At 41.8% G+C, this 18,001-nt stretch overlaps 2 protein-coding genes across 7 annotated transcripts in view; one reads left to right on the top strand and one right to left on the bottom strand.

Moving 5' to 3' along the window:
* The first annotated feature begins 362 nt into the window (after window positions 1-362).
* entpd3 (ectonucleoside triphosphate diphosphohydrolase 3) lies at window positions 363-11,514 on the top strand. Its single transcript, XM_058053169.1, has 10 exons — window positions 363-454; window positions 2,171-2,308; window positions 3,472-3,589; window positions 3,671-3,830; window positions 4,436-4,595; window positions 5,913-6,140; window positions 6,619-6,882; window positions 6,975-7,103; window positions 8,334-8,471; window positions 9,096-11,514. The coding sequence occupies exons 2-10, from the start codon at window positions 2,174-2,176 to the stop codon at window positions 9,282-9,284; spliced, it is 1,521 nt and encodes a 506-aa protein (XP_057909152.1). The 5' UTR covers window positions 363-454; window positions 2,171-2,173; the 3' UTR covers window positions 9,285-11,514.
* LOC131105249 (RNA-binding motif, single-stranded-interacting protein 3-like) overlaps window positions 11,361-18,001 on the bottom strand; it is a 166,447-nt gene continuing 159,806 nt past the window's right edge. For 5 of the 6 annotated variants that reach the window (XM_058053170.1, XM_058053174.1, XM_058053171.1 and 2 more), the window contains 4 exons: window positions 17,744-17,860; window positions 16,691-16,777; window positions 16,416-16,540; window positions 11,361-13,228 (listed from right to left, as the gene is read on the bottom strand). In XM_058053170.1, the coding sequence (XP_057909153.1) occupies window positions 13,225-13,228; window positions 16,416-16,540; window positions 16,691-16,777; window positions 17,744-17,860 (333 nt within the window). In that variant the 3' untranslated portion in view covers window positions 11,361-13,224. Of the gene's footprint in view, window positions 13,229-16,411; window positions 16,541-16,690; window positions 16,778-17,743; window positions 17,861-18,001 lie in introns of those variants that run through there. The other variant, XM_058053173.1, reaches the window with a different exon arrangement.

Below are 18,001 nucleotides of genomic sequence, written 5' to 3' on the forward strand. Positions count from 1 at the left end.
TTACGTTATATTATGATAGATTAGAAGAGCGTGCTAAGATCTCCGCAGGTTGAAGAACATGACACAATTGAACAAACCAGCATGCTCACATTGGAGGTGATCACATAAATGCTGTTGATTTTGCTGTATTTAACCTTTTGTTGGGTCCAGGAGATCGACCCATCCTATCTATGCCACACGTCAATCTGTGTCGGTCATCACAACCTGACCTGCCTGTCTGTCATCTTCTTCCCGATGGAGGCTGCTGTGATGGCGGTGATGGTGGGAGTGGTGAAATCCTGCTTGTACATGACACTCCTTCCTTCCTCCCTCCCTCCCTCCCTCCGTGTTTTGTTTGGGGTACACCACCCCTGTTCCTTGTGGGACAGTGAATCTGAAGACCTCTCCCACTCACAGAAGAACAATCAGCCTCTTCGTTTCCTTCTGTGGCTCATCTTCTGCAGCTGCATCTGGGGTAAGGAAGCACCTTTCTTCTCATTCACGTAGTTGGACCTGTACATAAGAAGGCATGACCTAGTGGCTTTAATTCACATTTCCAGCATGATGACTTGCCTGGAGACCAGTTCCTACAAGCAGAGGCAGACGCATGTACAAATATGTGTGTTATTTGTCTGGAACCGCCACACGGTGGATACATTGGGTGTTGTCAGGGTGCAAACCTTCCCGTGTTTTCTTCATCTAAAAGCCCTTAGGAAGTATGTTTTATGTTTGCAAAAAGAAGGTCAAATCCAGACACACAAAGTGTCAATCATAGATTTACAAATATCTGTATCTCATTGAATGAATGAGTGAGTGTAGAATAATGTAAAGACTTCTATTACCCGTAATTACCAAAGTGTTTACCCTCAGTGTTCATTTCAACTGGACCTTCACACATTTTTGCAATTAAAGTGATTTTTGTGATTCAAGGAGGTCTTTTTCAGACAACGTTGGTGGAAGCTTGATGAAACACTGTCAGCCAGTAACGCCATGGATCAATGATCTCGTGTTGCTACATGCTTTTAGAGACTCTTTCTCCCTGGTGAGAAAACACGTGTCTCCTTCTAACCTGGTTACGTCTTACCACACACATTAAGGAAACACCTGAAACGCACTCCCACCTCGAACAGGTAGACAATATGTCTCGGTTATATATGGAAAATTATAATAACGGGCAGTTGCATGAGTGTAATGCAGAATAAATTGTAAAGAAGGTTTAGAAATAGTGACTTTGACATTTAAAACTGGTATTTCAGTTCACACTAATGTCGCTACAGCTACGATCATAAACGTGTTATTACATACATATTATGATCCATGACAGTGTCCATCATCATTATGTTTTTTTTTATCAGCTATTTTATACAGTTTGTGTATTGTGTATGTTGGTTATGTTTATGCTTTGCAGCTGTTTGGACATCATAAGACTCAGGCGTATCTCATATGCTGCTTAGAGTGCAAAGGGTAAATGATAATATTGGACTTTTTATATAATCAGTATAATCAATATAATCAGAGAAATTATTGATAAATAAATTTTAAAAAGTTACTATAAGAGTTTGACTTTTTGAGTGGATCTCCACAATAGTTTGACTTTTCAGATAAGAGACTGAGGTGGACCCGTCTAGGACATTTTGTGTATTTGTTGAAGCTAAAAGAAAAAAAAAGAAGCACATTGGTAAACACATTGTTGACCAAGAAGAAATCCAATATTTATTTTAGACGTCATTTTAACACAAAACTGACTAAGTTGCGATAGAGATGAAAATTGAGGCAGCACAAGACGCAAGTGGTTAGAAAATGGAGGCAAGGATCTTTTTTACTTCTTTTTCTGCAACTCTTCTTTCTCTCAACATTGTAACTCTCAACAGTGTACTAATTACTTTTTTCTGTAAGACATGCAGTATATAGGAATGTACTGTATTACCACAAAATGAAATGTTGAAGTTGTTGGATCCAATCAGTTTGGTCCAAGTCAAAATCAAAATCAAATATTTTATTCGAGTTAACATTGAGATGTATTTCCCTTCCGATGATGCAAGGTATGGAAACCCCCCCAGTACGATTAACGCTGATAGTATTTCTCCCTTATTATATAATAACCTGAACAATAATTGCCCCCAGCCTGCCCACATATTGGAAGCTTTTAGTGAAAACCACACAACTGGGTCTCTCCATTTCTTGCCAACAGGAAATGGCCGCCAAGGGGAAAATGGGCTACAAGTGTCGCATAGCCGCGGTTCTGCTGCTCCTGCTGGCCAGCGTTGCTGCGCTCGTTGCTGTCGCCGTCATCCAGAGCAACTGGAGGTCCAAAGAGTACACCTTAGAGGTGGCTATGTGCACATTTGGGATTCAGCACTCATGGCTACACAAATTGGAGCATATTTGCTTTTCAATTTTGTTTTTTCTCCGTAAAATATATTTTTTTCCTACAGATAACACATATTACAGTAAAGTCTCGTTATATCGATATTGTCGGGAGTCGGAAAAATATCGATATAACCAGACTGTCGATATATCCGATCCTGCGCCGAACTGCATTAAAAGTGGGCAATAATGCACTCGACATTGTTCTATAGTATAGATAGTATAATCAATATAATAAGCCAAATTATTGATAAATAAATTTTAATAGTATAGTATAGTATAGAACAATGTCGAGCAGCTTAAATCAATCTTTGTTTAAGGATTACAATACCAAAAAACGATACCCGCACTTCCTGGTTCACAGGTCATGCTCAACCCGCCCCACATAGCTGGCCAAACACATGCCTGCAACAGAAGAACCAACTGCGTTCGTAGTTTCTCTCGTGTGTATAGAATTAAAAGATATCTGAATACAACACAATTAAGTACATGTATTTGTACGCTTGTGTCTTCGTTGGAATAGGTGTGTATGCTATGTCAGTTGGTTCTTCTGTTGCAGGCATGTGTTTGGCCAGCTATGTGGGGCGGGTTGAGCATGACCTGTGAACCAGGAAGTGCGGGAATCGGTGTGTGTGCTGCGCTCTGGTGGTGGAAGTGTGAAAAATAAAGTAAAGAAGCAGCCGTTCGCCGTGTTCTTTTTTGGTATTGAAATCCTTAAGCAAAGATTGATTTAAGCTGCTTTTGTATCGATATAAGCAGACCAAATTGGCTGGCGGGAGATGAAAAGGGCATCGTAGTAACCGGATTATCATAATAACCGGGTATCGTACTAACGGAACTAATTATATCATAAAAGACTAGAAATTTGCCGGGAAATGAAAATAGTATCGTAATAAGCAGTAATTCGTTATAACCGATATCGATATAACGAGACTTTACTGTATTTATCATATGCCAGTAACTTTGCGATAATTTAGGGGTGCATGGTACTTTTCATATGTGGAATTAAATCATGGAAAAGATTAAGTAAAGAACAATATAAGCCTTATACAAATTATAATATGGCGTACGATTCCACTGTATTTTAAATAAGAATATCCACCTGCATACTTTCCATCACTGCAGTACGGCATAGTGATCGACTCCGGATCATCCCGATCCAACATCTACGTGTACGAGTGGCCCGGGGAGAAGGAGAATGAAACGGGAGTGGTGACGGAGAAACTGAACTGTCGAGTTGCAGGTGAGTTTTTATTTCCGTTATGTGTTTTTTGTTATTGCAGTACTTGAGAATGTAGTACACGCTTGGTGTTGTGTTTTTCAGGTGCTGGAATATCCGACATGAAACTCGACCCAAAGAAAGACGCACAATCATGGGAGAGCTTCAAAGAATGCATGAAAAATGTCTCAGCGGCCATTCCTGCCAAAAAGCACAAAAGCACCCCTCTCTTCTTGGGCGCCACCGCTGGAATGAGATTGTTACAGTAAGGAAACAGGACGTTTGCAGTAATCTCTCGCCAGTATCGTACGCTAGCATGCTACCTGGTGATAGCATTTCAATGCTTGGAGGCTGTAAAAGTGTTTAAACTGCAGCATGACAGCAGATTCCCTAAGCCAGGTGGTGGTGCAGCACTCGGAGCAGCGATGCTCCAAATTGGATCTACTCCCAATTGAGGGAAGTAATATGAGATGTTTACTCATCTTCCACATGAAAGCGAGCACATCGGCAGCCACAAACTGACCTTCATGCTTGTTGGGTCTGAACAAAACTGAAACCATTGTCTGTGGCCCACAGAAGGAAAGAGGAAGTGCAATCTTTGGTTCGATGTTGGGATTTCTAACCTGGTGATTGAACCTGATGTGTAATAATGGACTTTTTTTTTAATCTGACACATTCGATCAATAACGCCAGCAGGTGTTTACCGCCTGGTAAACACGGCCAAAAAACTCATGGACTCGATTCCTAAAATCTGATGGCTGAATGAGATTATTATTATATAATAAAGTGTGGTTTTATTCATGTAGATAAACGCTACTAAAGTACATTTGTGTGTATACTTCACCGACATTGTTTGTGCTTCGTTTTAAGAGAGCTGGAGCCACAGCGGGCCAATGAAATCCTGGAAAGTCTGAGAGAATACCTCCAGTCTCTGCCCTTTGACTTCCAAAACGCATCCATCATTACTGGTCAGGAGGAAGGCCTCTTTGGGTGGATTACTGTCAACTACCTCTTGGGAAACTTCCTGGAGGTAAAACCAACCACGCATGGAACACGTGTGTTGAGCTTGGGCGTTTGCCAGCATCCTTCATTCATTCATTCATTTTCTACCGCTTATCCTCACGAGGGTCGCTGGGGTGCTGGAGCCTATCCCAGCTGTTTTCGGTGGCGGGGTACACCCTGGACTGATTGCCAGCCAATCACAGTGCACATATAGACAAACAACCATTAGCAATTAACCTAGCATGTTTTTGGAATGTGTGAGGAAACCGGAGTCCCCGGAGAAAACCCACGCATGTGGTCCGCGCGCTAACCACTCGTCCGCCGTGCAGCGCCTTTCAGCATTCAGTCATGGCCAAAAGTTTAGCGAGTAACCCAAATATTAATTCTCACAGTTTTCATATTGTCAAATTTGGTTAACATATGCCGTTATTGTGAGTGTTTGCCTGGGTAATTGGAAAAATCACCAAGTTTACACTGTCCTGTACCCCCGGGGTCAAGGCAAGTGGACTCTTCCATATCTCCAGGGCAGGGGTATATGATAGAACATCATCTGGGTTCCATTTGGTCAGCTTTTTCTTGGGTGTCGTTCCATCGTCATCTCCTGGTGAGAGAGGGTAATGTATCCTTGTCCCGTCCCCTGAGCGTGGTGTATTCCGCTCACACAGTCATGTGATCGCTGCAATATCTTATCTTTTAATTAGCGCTGTAGTGCTATAAATGACTGAAGTACGGGAGACTCGCCATCTTTACCGTTTGGGTTCCGTGTCACTCTATCGGAGAGATGAAGGGAAGAGAAAGATTAAAAATGAATGAATGGATGTCATATTTGTTATTTGAATGTAAAAGTGTGCATGTTAAAAAGCCTTTAACAGACCTTTCTGCCTGGAAACAAAAAAAGAGGGATTGACCTCTGAGCATAAAATCCTCTCCTGTCCTCCCGTCCAATCATTTGTCATTTTTTCTGCATGTAACATTATAATTATTGTATATAAAATGTGTTTGTGTACATGTGCATGGTTTTGTGTACATTCTTGGGTGTCTGGAACAGATTAATTGAGAGGACATTATTCTTGCTTTGGTTAGAGTCTGTTTTGGTTTGAGTTGGATGTTAACCAAAGCACGAATGTAATTCCATAATGTTATGAAGAGTGATAAGATGGCAATGAATCGCAAAATCTTTGCCACACAAATTATTCAAGTCGAGGGTCACAAAAGTTTGGGGTTGGTGCTGCGAGTTTGAAACCCCTGGTTGACACCCCTGTGTCTAAATAGGTTTAACAGAACGCAAAAGTTCCTTCTCAGTGCCATAACGTCCACATGGTCACCATTCTTTTTCCGTTTGCAGAAAAACCTGTGGAATAGCTACGTCCGCCCGCAGGCCTCAAAGACGACGGGGTCAATGGATCTCGGTGGTGCATCCACACAGATCGCCTTTGCGGTTCATGAAGAACTGAAGGGGCCTGAGTACACGCACGTCAAACTGTACGGTTACCCTTACAACGTCTATGCTCACAGCTTCCTCTGCTATGGCAAAAACGAGGCGGAGAAGATGGTCCTGGACAACGTCGTCCAGGTATTCCGACTTAAGCGATGCTTTTATAGACCGTTTCTGTTGCGTCTGGGCTTCTTTCTGCGTGCCCGGACTGAAATGTAAAGATGGCTTAAGGAATTGATCGATGAAGACATCTTCTCCCTGTGCTGCCAACAGACAGGAGGCAACTAGTCAAGGATACATTATGTCATAAAAGATATTGATCAGCCTATGAGTTCGTGTGCTTCGTTAATCTGGTAAAAATACATTAGTTCTTGTAGCACCGCTTTCCTGGAACTATTAGCAAGAGGTGAATGTAGCAGTAATGTGATGTCTATTACATTTCGGCTTCAGCCAAATGCATGGAAGCATTAGCTCTACTCTAAAATGGAAATGATAAAAGTACAAGGTCCACCTTCTTGTCTCCTAACGCCATGATCTGATTCTCCTTTACTGCTTTCGTTTACTTCTGTCTTCCATTCCAGGCTCTGACCGATACTTCCTCCTCTCAATGTTACAGAAAACATCGAACAGCGACTTCGTTAACAACCCCTGCTTCCCGGTGGGCTTCAACATGACCATGAAGGCCTCGTCCATTTATGACACGGACTGCACAAAGACACCGAAGAACTACAACCCCAATCTAGAGTACTTCATGGTGGGATCGGGCGACACAGACCAATGTAGGAGAATAGTGGAATCCATATTTGACTTCAGCCCGTGTTCTTCTGCCCACTGTTCCTTCAATGGAGTGGAGCAGCCGCCAGTCGCTGGGGAATTCTTGGTACCACGCCGTATACATGCACGGAGGGGGGGGGGGGGTAAGAGAAGAACGCATCAACTCACTACGTTGGTGTGGTTTCTTCCATCTTCCAGGCATACGCAGGGTACTTCTTCATCGCCAGAGCTCTGCTGATGAATGAATCCAGTGAAATCATCCGACCATCAGAGTATGATGAATTCCAGAGCTTGATCACACACTTTTGCAACACTCCTTGGAATGTGGTAAGAACTTCCAACTGTCCAAACAAACCTCTGCTTGTCCAAAAAGGAGTATCTTATTTCATCCTTAGACCTAAATATTAGTCTATGACAATAAAAGTGAAGACAAAATGCCAAAGTTGTTATGATTAAGAGAGAAAGAAACCCAAACCTCCATGGCCCTGTGGACCTGGGATGGCCCCCACTCACGTTGGCCAATCACTCACAGTCAAAAAACATTATTTTGTCTTTGTGTGCCACCACAACCTAGGGTTGCATGACATGGTGTGTATGCGTTAATTATGCAAAAAAGTTTAAAAAATGTCTGTTAACACACTATTTTGATGAGATAATATTCTTAATGGACAGTCATAGAAGTTCATGTAACGTGTTTATATGTTTCATCCACATCATTTTCATAACACACTCCCTAGCTCGTTCTTGTAGATCTTTCTAAAAGGTCTTAATCGTCTTCTCTGTTGGTATCTTCCATGCTTCTCTTCTTGGAGTGTTCATTGTAAACCGTGAAGACCTGAAGATGGCCACTAATATCATGAATTAGCAGACCACTAATTGTCCGATTCCAGGCTCTACTGTATAAGAGATGAGTTGCAAGTTTTTTTTGGGGCAATTTTCACCAGTTTTGTCGTCGTTTAGTTAGGAGCGGCGGGTTACGCCGAGGAGATTCCACCACGATTGAGCGGTCTTCACACTTTTCGTCACCATGGCAGCATTTCATTCATTCATTCATTCATTTTCTACCGCTTTTTCCTCACGAGGGTCGCGGGGGGTGCTGGAGCCTATCCCAGCTGTCTTCGGGCGAGAGGCGGGGTACACCCTGGACTGGTGGCCAGCCAATCACAGGGCACATATAGACAAACAACCATTCACACTCACATTCATACCTATGGACAATTTGGAGTCGCCAATTAACCTAGCATGTTTTTGGAATGTGGGAGGAAACCGGAGTACCCGGAGAAAACCCACGCATGCACGGGGAGAACATGCAAACTCCACACAGAGATGTGCCGAGGGTGGGAATTGAACCCTGGTCTCCTAGCTGTGAGGTCTGCGCGCTAACCACTCGACCGCCGTGCCGCCTGGCAGCATTTCATTTACTTGATATCAATTTCCATGAGATTCCGTTTGTGTTGGTCAATTCGGCAATTCCCGGCATTGACCAACGCTGGCATACTGTTATTGTTTTATCCATTTCTCACAAACTATTGACAAAGTAAACATGTTTCCTTCCAGCTAAGGATGGAAAAGAAATGGATCTACGACAGACACCTTCGCACGTACTGCTTCGCCTCCCATTACGTGTTCACTCTGCTGACCAAAGGTTACCATTTTGATGAAGACACGTGGACAAACATCCACTTTATAAGAGAGGTGAGTCGGCTGAGTGAATGAATGGTTGGAGTGTCTGCAACAAAGTATGTCAGAAGTTGTTGAGACATAACGTACTTGAGCCGTCACCACTCCCAGTCGACCGCTCCAAGGCGGCCACCCATCGGGGGCCATTAAACATGACAAGCTAATCATCGGCATTCAACGAGCTGAAAGGCAGGCTATGTTTGGCTCCAGGATGCCCCCCAGATATGGGGGCGTTTTTTACAATGAGGGCCCTCAAATGAAGGGAATTCCTCATGTGTGACACCAGGAGAAAAAAAAAGTAGCATCCCCACATTCCAGCTGCTCTTTTTCAAAGCCCACAAGAGATGTTCCTCAGCAGCTGGCAGTGCTCCCGAACGACAAGCCCACCAACAAGAGCCTCAGTGTCTGCAAGTGCTGTTCATCGCCTTGGGGCGTCTACCAGTCTTTCTGGCTGACTTTCCGCACTTGGATCCTTTACAGAACCCCCAATGGGGGCAGGATTTTCTGACTCATCAGCCATAACAGTGCAACTTTTTATTGGCGTTTTACGAGACAGGGAAAGTGATGACTTCATGACGAGATATTGGCAAGGACGTCGACGTACGGTTAAGATGTGATGATTTCTTATCTTCCTTCCAGGTGAAGAAGACGAGCGTAGGTTGGAGTTTGGGCTACATGCTAAGTAGCTCCAATATGATCCCGTCGGAGGTGAAGGAAGTCCTCCCGTTGACGGATCCTGTCTTTGCTGGTCTTATCTTTTTATTTTCAGCTCTAACCATCGTTACCGTCATCGGCATTTGCATTATTCTTATTCGCATGTGCTACTGAGCTACCGAGTCGTGTCTTACATCGTCTGTGTGTCCTTTAAGAGCATATTTGTTAGGCTTCGTCTGAATAGATTCATAAATGAGTAAAAAACAGGACTCTAATAGAAGTATTACACGGGTAAGGTGAAGCCATAAAAGTACTTAGCAAAAATTAATGCGTTAATAGGAGAACAATCGATGAAGTTAAATATGTAACAATGAAATAATCTTGTTGTGTTTATGTTCCTTTGGAATTAAAAGAGGAAATAAGGGGATACTAGTACATGGATTCTCAAATTGTGGCACGAGTACCACTGGTGGTACGTGGGCTTCATCAAGCGGTAATCAGGAAGGTCAGAAAATAAAAAAAAGTAAAAATAAAGACATATTACAAGAATATACATGCATGAAATAACCAAGCTGTCCATCTGACAGATCGCAAGCTAGCAAGACTGTACTGGAGAATGTATGTTCTGGAGAAGAGCGCGGTAAAAAGTGAAGGCTTACGTTGGGTTGCTGGGGAAAGTCCATCCTCAATGAAGCCTTTAAAGTACGCTCTGACAGTACTGTTTGATGCCCAAAACAGACATGGCTCCCCTATTATTAATAATGCACAATTTGGACCTTTGACCTTTACCCATCCATCAGTTGTCTATGTCTTGAAGGGTGATGGGTGGGGGGGGGGGGTCCTGCAGCCTAACCAGTTGAGAACCACTCTACTAAACTATCCGTCCAAAACATCCATAATATCATAGATATCAATATCATTCTATGTGTTCATAGAATACAGTCTGTCCAACTTAGCTGTTGTAGAGACATTGCTAGTGTGTTCATGCTAGCAATGCTAAACCCTCCAGTAGCACCAATACAGTATATTCAAGTGCTGTGTTCCCCCTAGTGGATGGCTGTAGTATTGTTCAAAATTACCTTTTTCCTATTTATTTTTCCCCCTAATATTTTGGTTTGAAAATTATACTACCCCCCCCCCCCCAAAAAAAAGTAATAATTTGATTATTGCTATTTTCTTTACATCCAAAAGTGGAGCCATATTGCAACTTATTATTGGATATTTGGGCCTCATTTTGTACGCTGACGTTTGCTCCATGACACATAGACGTGATAGAAAGTCCAGTTGTTTTTTGTGTTTTTATTTTTCATACTGAGGCCTCAATTTAAGTTTTGACTGATCATTCACAACACTGGATTTCGAGGCACAGAAGAATGCAGAATTGATGGTCTTGAATTGTATTCTTATTATAGAAGCTTGGTTTTAATTAACAGAACATGCTTTTTTAATCTCAGGGACACACTGGCATTGAAAGCAATTATTTCCATTATTACCATTTTATGACTGGATCTTTTTTTTTCCACTGCACTTCCATAAAGAGGCACGACCTCGCCTGGTTTTACTCCAATAGTACATCCTGTATGTATGCACTTCAGTTGCACTAAATGCATATGCAAAACAATAGCACTTTTGCTATTTCTTTATGTTGATGTACTTGCTGTGTGTGTGTGTGTAGAATAATTGGCTTGTGGAAACTCAGTTGAGATAAGTCATAAGTCAAATCCATGTTAGATGAAGCTTATCGTGTATGCTATTGTGTAACAGCGATGTAGTATGATTGTTTGCGGAATCAGGCAACATTTGGTCCCCCATCCAAAGACTCGGCCTGCCGTACATCCGCTTAAATTCTGTTTAAGAATTTAAACAGACGGAATGCAAAGGTAGGATGTGCAAGACATTTCTTTAAGTTGTCCATTTTAGCTTGGCAGCCAAACTTAATTCATTTCCCGCATGGTGATGTTTTTATTTGTGCAAGATTTTCTGTATTGTTGTATTGTAAATGGAAAAATGATATTTAAAAAAAAAAAAATCCAAAGGTCATGTCTGGCAGCATGAATGAATTCCACATCATCTTTGCAGTTGTGCACTAATGTGATGTTTTGGTAATGACTCACATTATAATAAATATATCTACCACCTGTGCGTGTTTGTGGAATCACAAATCAATGGCGGGATAAGCTTTCCCTCTTCCACATGCATACAGTGCCCTCTAGCGGTAGTGCTGTGTAGCTGCACAGTGCACACTCTAGAGAAGACTTAGTCATTTTTTATTGAAAGATTTGTCTAGAAAGGAAAAAAATGAACCCAAAAGAGACATTTGAAACTACATCAACATCCACTGGCTCTACAGACACGCTCAGGATCACAATTGAAAAGACATGGAGGGCATGTGACCAAGCAAATAAAAAAATAGCATCATCAATGTTTTTTTTTTTTTCCGTCTGTTGCATTTTCTTTTCCACACCTGTACAAAAACTCATCTCATAAATATGACAAACTTTAGCTCTCTCTGCCTTCAAATGTCTGATAGAGGTTTGTATCTGCTTGTTTTGGTTCAATCATCTTTTCTTTCAATCTTTTCCCCTGTTTGTGTTAGTGGAGGGTGTGGCCCCAAGACCTGCACGCTCTGTTTTCTACTCTATCGGTACTCCAATACTTCATCCATCTTTCAGTGCTGCAACTGGCAACACTTTGGATATCATTTGATTTTTTTGAAATCTAAAGAGAGGATTCATCCCGGCTGAATTCAATTCGAGTGGCATTGTGAACGTGCAGCTTTTTCCACACCCACCAATACTGAAATAGTATTTAGCAGCTCATACATGGAGTTTTTAAAAAACACACAGTTTAAAAAAAAGATATAAAACCTATAGATAATGTACATAAGCTTAAATGGTTCCGTCCAGAAATGCCCTTTCCTTTCATGACTCTGCTTGCATCGGACTCGGACGCCTTGAAGAAGAGCTGTGCAAGTATTTTGGCTGGCATTTACAGTCTTACAGTGTGTGCATTTGGTGTGTACGGACACCCGAACGCACCTTGTCATGGTGTGATATACTGTTGATGAACCAGCAGCAGCTCCCAGCATCCCGCAGGTCACACATCTTCTTCTGATTCAGCTTTGACGAGCTTATTAGTTGGCCAGTTTGACACCAAGCGTCATTCCGAGCAACCGGAGGAGAAAAGAAAAGCTCCTCCACACCGTCAGCGACAACAAAATCAGTTTCAGTGGTAGAAAAATCAAGAAAAAGCAACAAAAGGAAGAAATCTTCTCCAGCTATTTTCTTCGTCTTTGGTATAAAATCTGCCACCTTCAGGCTGCCTTTGTTCAACATTTACGAAAGACTAAAACTATTGCTTTTGCACGTTTCAAAATTGTTCCTGCTTTTGAGTCAAAGCCATAAACGTTACTCCTTTTAGCTTTTGCGGTCAGACGAGTAAAGCAGACAAAAAAAATAGAAATACAATGGAGCAACCAACGGCTTCAACATGAACTGCGTCGTCACGCCGGTTACAATCATCTTCCAACTTCCTGTACAGTTGAATCTCTCAGCCCGTCCACTCACCGCTTCAATAGGTCGACACTTGGAGAAAATTAAGGCAAGAAAGAGTTACGGAAACGCGGACCTCCTAGAAAACTAGTCAAATGATAAAAAGGATGAAAATGATGGAGCTTAATATCAAAGGAAGACAATCGAGTTTGTCTTGACTTCCTTTTTTTCCAAATACAAAAGTCTGAAAATCTACCTGCACATTCAAATGTTCTTTTTTCTGTACAGCTCGTTGGTTGACGTTTCAGTCTTTGTCTTATTTTTGTTTTTTTTTTACTCCTTCGGAGGCAAAGTCCAGTCTCACTGGAGAAGTCAACAAGTCAAAAGAATTTGGTGTCACTGTCCTCGCGTTGGGAACGCCATCGTCTCCTTTGTCCTTTCCTCCGTTCCACCGGGTTTTAAAAAAAGTTGATTTGTTTCCCCCCTCATTTCGTTTTTATTTGCTGCCTCAGCACAGCGGAATGCTTCTGTCCCTTTAAGATGTCCGTGTGACCTTACATGATCCTGGTTTGGGTCTTTCTGTCAGTGCAGTCCCTGACAAGGCAACGCAGCAGCGACTCTTCTTATCTGCAGGAGAAACACAAAGGAGTCAAACTGGTGAAGTCGAATCATCCGTCTTGAACGTCCAGCAGCAGCACATCGGACAAACTTGGAACTTTAGTCCGAGGGAACGGCTTAGCCCATGAATTATTGTTCCGTTGTTGACACTGGCTAAGGAAAGCACCAGTGTTGGAGTGTTGGGCTGATTAGGACCAATGAAGCTTTTTAACCCGCTTGATCAGGGGTGGGCAAACTACGGCCCGGGGGCCACATCCGGCCCGCCAAGTGTTTGAATACGGCCCGCCCAATCTTTCAAAAGTATTTAATTTAAACTCAACATACAACCTGGCATCATGGCCTGAGCCAACCTTTTGACGGTTGTATCAATTTCGTTGTTTGACATGGTCTGTTGTTTACAAAGTGCTCCTGAAAAAAGAGACACAAGCACATAATAATAATAAAAATTAAAATAATAATTATTATATTATTATTATAACTATTATATTATATTTATTATATTAATGCTAATGATTATATTAATTATATATAATAATAATGTTATATTTGCATATTTTGCATAATAATAATATAATAATTATTATTTTAATTTTATTTTAATTATTATAATATTTTATTATTTTCAAAATATTTAAATATAAATATAAAATAATAATAGCAGATTGCATGACAATTTTACAGATACAATAATACCAGGTGGACTGTTACGTGTAAAATATATAGTCTGCCCCCCCCCCCCCCCCGGAAATTTTGTTATATCAATGCGGCCCGCGAGTCAAAAAGTTTGCCCACCCCTGCGCTAGATGGTTTGCTCCATGACAGCAGTCCCAAAACCAGCTTGGTAAAGATCCGTGAGAAACTCCAGTCGCCAATGAAACTGGTCTCCTTGAAGTAGACGATTGGAGCTGGGCCTGAACAAGACTTCATTTTCTCGTTCTTTTACTCTCTTCAAGTCGTGATCGGTTGAAATGTTCCGTATGTGTCGACACGAAGCAGAACGAGGAGGGAGGGGTCACACACAAGTTTGAAACAAAAGCTGAGGAAAATGTGTTCCTGAATGCGTTCTTTTGACTATTTCATTTCTTCTACTCATTTCAACGCCGAGCCGCTGAGTATTTCCACCCCGAGGAGGAATGACAAGCTGTTGCGTTGTGATAAACCTGCCGCCATGTCAGCCATCCATCCTCATCTCTTTAAAGACAGCCTCTGTTTTCTTAAATGACGCTGATTGGCTGGACTATTTAGTCAGCTTGAAGCTTGACAAGATGGATTTATGAGAGTTGTTTCCTTGTGTGCCGTGCCGCCTCGGGTTTAGCCAAGGTCTAGTGAAAACAATTTACGACGTGAAGCCTTCAGCTGCCACAGTTCGAGACTGAGTGGCGAGAAGGCGTCATTAAAGGACACTTGGCCTCACGGAAGACGACATGCAGGTCGTTTTTAAAGCTTGCTTTTTTCTACACGACAGAGCGACGTTTGTCTGAATGAATAGCAACACCCGACACCAGAACAAAATCTCCTAAATCCACAGTGAACGTGGAGCTTTGACTCGCGGTTACTTCACTTCACAGAAAAATCCTGCATGTTGATACGTGCTTTTATGCGGTGATTACATCTTTAGGTAGTCATAACAAACACGGCCATGGCGCCGTCACTCAACGCTGGCGAATGCATCTTTACACACCGTCACAATCACAGCCATCATATCTTAAATTTAAATTCAGGGATCCTATTTCATCCTGACTCTATGTTGTGTTCAATGAAGTTGGATTTGATAGTTTTCTTCAAATGCTCAGGCTTCTCGCTTCTCCCTATACATTTCATCACAGCAAAGCAATTCCGCTGCCAGGGTGCTGCAATGATACCTCTGTCCACTAGAGGGAGGCAGAGGAGCAAAGAGGGAGGCTGATGTCATTGCAGTGCCCTGGCCGGAAAAAAACAATTAAGTTATAGTATAATCTTATTCTTTTACATTTGTGCAATAAGAGATGCAGACGATGAACTTCCTCAAATTTTTGCTGTGTGGCGTCAAGCTATGACGTAGCTTGTATTAATATAGTATAGTATTAATATATACAATATATAAGTTATTCTCTACAAAACTTTCTCCTTCTTTTAACTATTTTTGTCTCCATGTCTCCTCAGGGACTCTATACGAAACATTACACAACAAAATATGCAAAAAAGTGCAAAACTACAAAAAACAGCATACAGGTAAAGTAGATAGTATTTGCTAGTTTTTAGGTTTGCCTTCAGAAACATAAAGTGACTCAGCTTTTACTTCCTGCTGCTCATTTTCCTCACCTCTCCAGGCTCCCGCCTCCTTCTGTTTAACGTCAACATGTCTTACTATTGTATCGTGTACACGACCAGTTGAACACAACACTTTTCCTGTGTACAAATGTGTAAAACCTATTAAAACCAGAGGAAATTGTGCACCCACTGACTCTGATTTGACCCACCGAGCACCGGGTCACTGACCTACTGGCCATGGACATCCTCACTACTAATTATTCGGATGTGTTACCGTGATGCTCTTTGCAGGATGAAGATACGGCATCCATAAATCTGTGTACCAGTAACTAGATCGTAATGTTATTGTATTCACCTCCACAAAACCATAAATTCAAGTCTTTTTCACTTTCAAGCCGATAACAGACTAACATTATTCATTAAAGTGCAGTGGTTAGCTATACGTATATTTAGTAGCAAAACATGGGATGTAAAGTGATTTGGGTTTAATAGTCGCCTTGACTGCAATCCAGGCAAGGATGCGGCAGTTATGTAGATTGCATGAGGGCCATTAAGCTACCAGAGCAACCAGGAAGATCATCATTAAATGTGAAAATAGAAAACCCAGACACGTATGAATTAGCTTTACTGCTATAAGTAAAAATGATCCGGCAATTATGCTTCATAAAAATGCAATGCAGGACAGTGTTCACTGTAAATAATTAGCGTAAAAATACTTAGTATTTAAACCGCTCCTGCCTATTTGCCCCTGTGACTCTAACATTATCATATTTACAGTAATACATTTAATATATGCCCAACTAACTCGCAGTCTTGGCTTCCAGTGTCAACGATACTGCAACTGTTTTGCATGTAAATGAATAGAGTGCAACACATCAGATGTACGTACGTCCATTGCAACAATATCGTTGTATCAGACGTACGCATCTTAGTGAAGGACACTCACTTAGTCTGCTGGTAAGAGTAGGCAGTGCCATGCTCTCCTGTGTTCTCCACAGACAAAGGCTGCTGCCCGCTGGCGTCCTGCAAAGAAGGGGCAGCCGTCTGTGGAGACGAGTCCGTCACCACACCCTGATACGACGACACAAACAGAAATATTATTACTATTCATTATCAGCACGGATTAATCATGCGCTAAAACAACATCCACGAGCTTGTTCATGTGACATTATGAATGCCAGCAAAGAAATGTGAAGAACGGAGCTCGGTGTGTGTCCTTACTTCCACTGTGATGGCAGAAGCAGGCACTGCAGTGTACTGGGGAATGTAGGTTCCTTGCATAGGAGCAGCTGCTGCAGCAGGCATGTACTGCAGCCAAAGGAAAAGGAGGAGAAGTTCATCATATCGTCAGCTTTTATCCCTAAAACAAAAACTCCACAGAAAGCAAAATCAGGTCTAAGACTCAATGACATGTCCCCTCCAAAGCTATTAATTAGATGAAAGCGTGTATAATTGTTGGTACTGTATCGCTGCTCCATTAGCAAGTGTTTGCTTATTGCCCTAACCTCCAAATGCAACTGCTGTAAACGGCAAAATACAACATTGTCAGGATATTAGGGTGGCCGTTAAATGCTTCAAATACAGAAACCATCCAAAAAAACAAAACCACCATCGAACAAATGGGAAAATGCTGCAATTGAAACTGCTGCAATCACACAAATACTGCAGGATAACAAATGAAAAAGATAACTAGGCTACTAGGGAGTTAGCCACAAGGAACAATGACCAGGTACGTTTGACTTTGCAAAAATGCTTAGCTCAATATAATATATATATATATAATAATAATACTGTAAAATACTATGTTATACGTGTGTAAAGACAGATATGCTATAATTGCAGCATTCCGATGCACATATTCTGTGTGTGTGTTGGCATTTGTAACATTGTTGTTGTTAATGTTTTTGAGTCTGTGGTTGCAGCAGTTTTAATTTTAATTAGCATTTTCCTGTTGTTTTATGACGCTTGGAGCCTTTGAATGTTACGTGTTTGCCCTGCAGTGTTTTTAGCACAGTATTTTTTTGGCACAAAACACACACAAGTCAAGCGGTACTGATCCTACCAATAAATAGTCCAGCTTTTAGATAATGGATTAATGACAATGTCCCGGTAAAATGTCATAAGAATCCCTTACCAAAGATCATTTTGTTAAAAAAAGACCGTATTTGCTCTTGCAGTATTTACACAAAGACACAGTGTAGATCATAGACTATAAAGATTACCATACATGCACATACAGTATCAGTATCGGTCGGCAGCGATGATGAGACTCACAGTGCCTGTAGTGCCCAAGGACAGGTGATTCATCTGTTGGGTGAGGGGTGCCATGACACCGGAGGGGTGGAGTGACAAACTGGGCTCTATGGCTGCAGACGGGGCGATCACAGCACCCTGTGGCAGAGAACGAAGACACATCTCATTCGCAATGAACACACGGGTAAATAGGCAAACATGAATGAAACACCAGCGACATCATTTTGATTCTTGGAAAATCCTTGCTCACATTAGCCGAGAAATGTCTATCTAAACAAA

This window comes from Doryrhamphus excisus, chromosome 17 (genome assembly GCF_030265055.1).
Source record: "Doryrhamphus excisus isolate RoL2022-K1 chromosome 17, RoL_Dexc_1.0, whole genome shotgun sequence".
NCBI classification, from domain to species: domain Eukaryota; kingdom Metazoa; phylum Chordata; class Actinopteri; order Syngnathiformes; family Syngnathidae; genus Doryrhamphus; species Doryrhamphus excisus.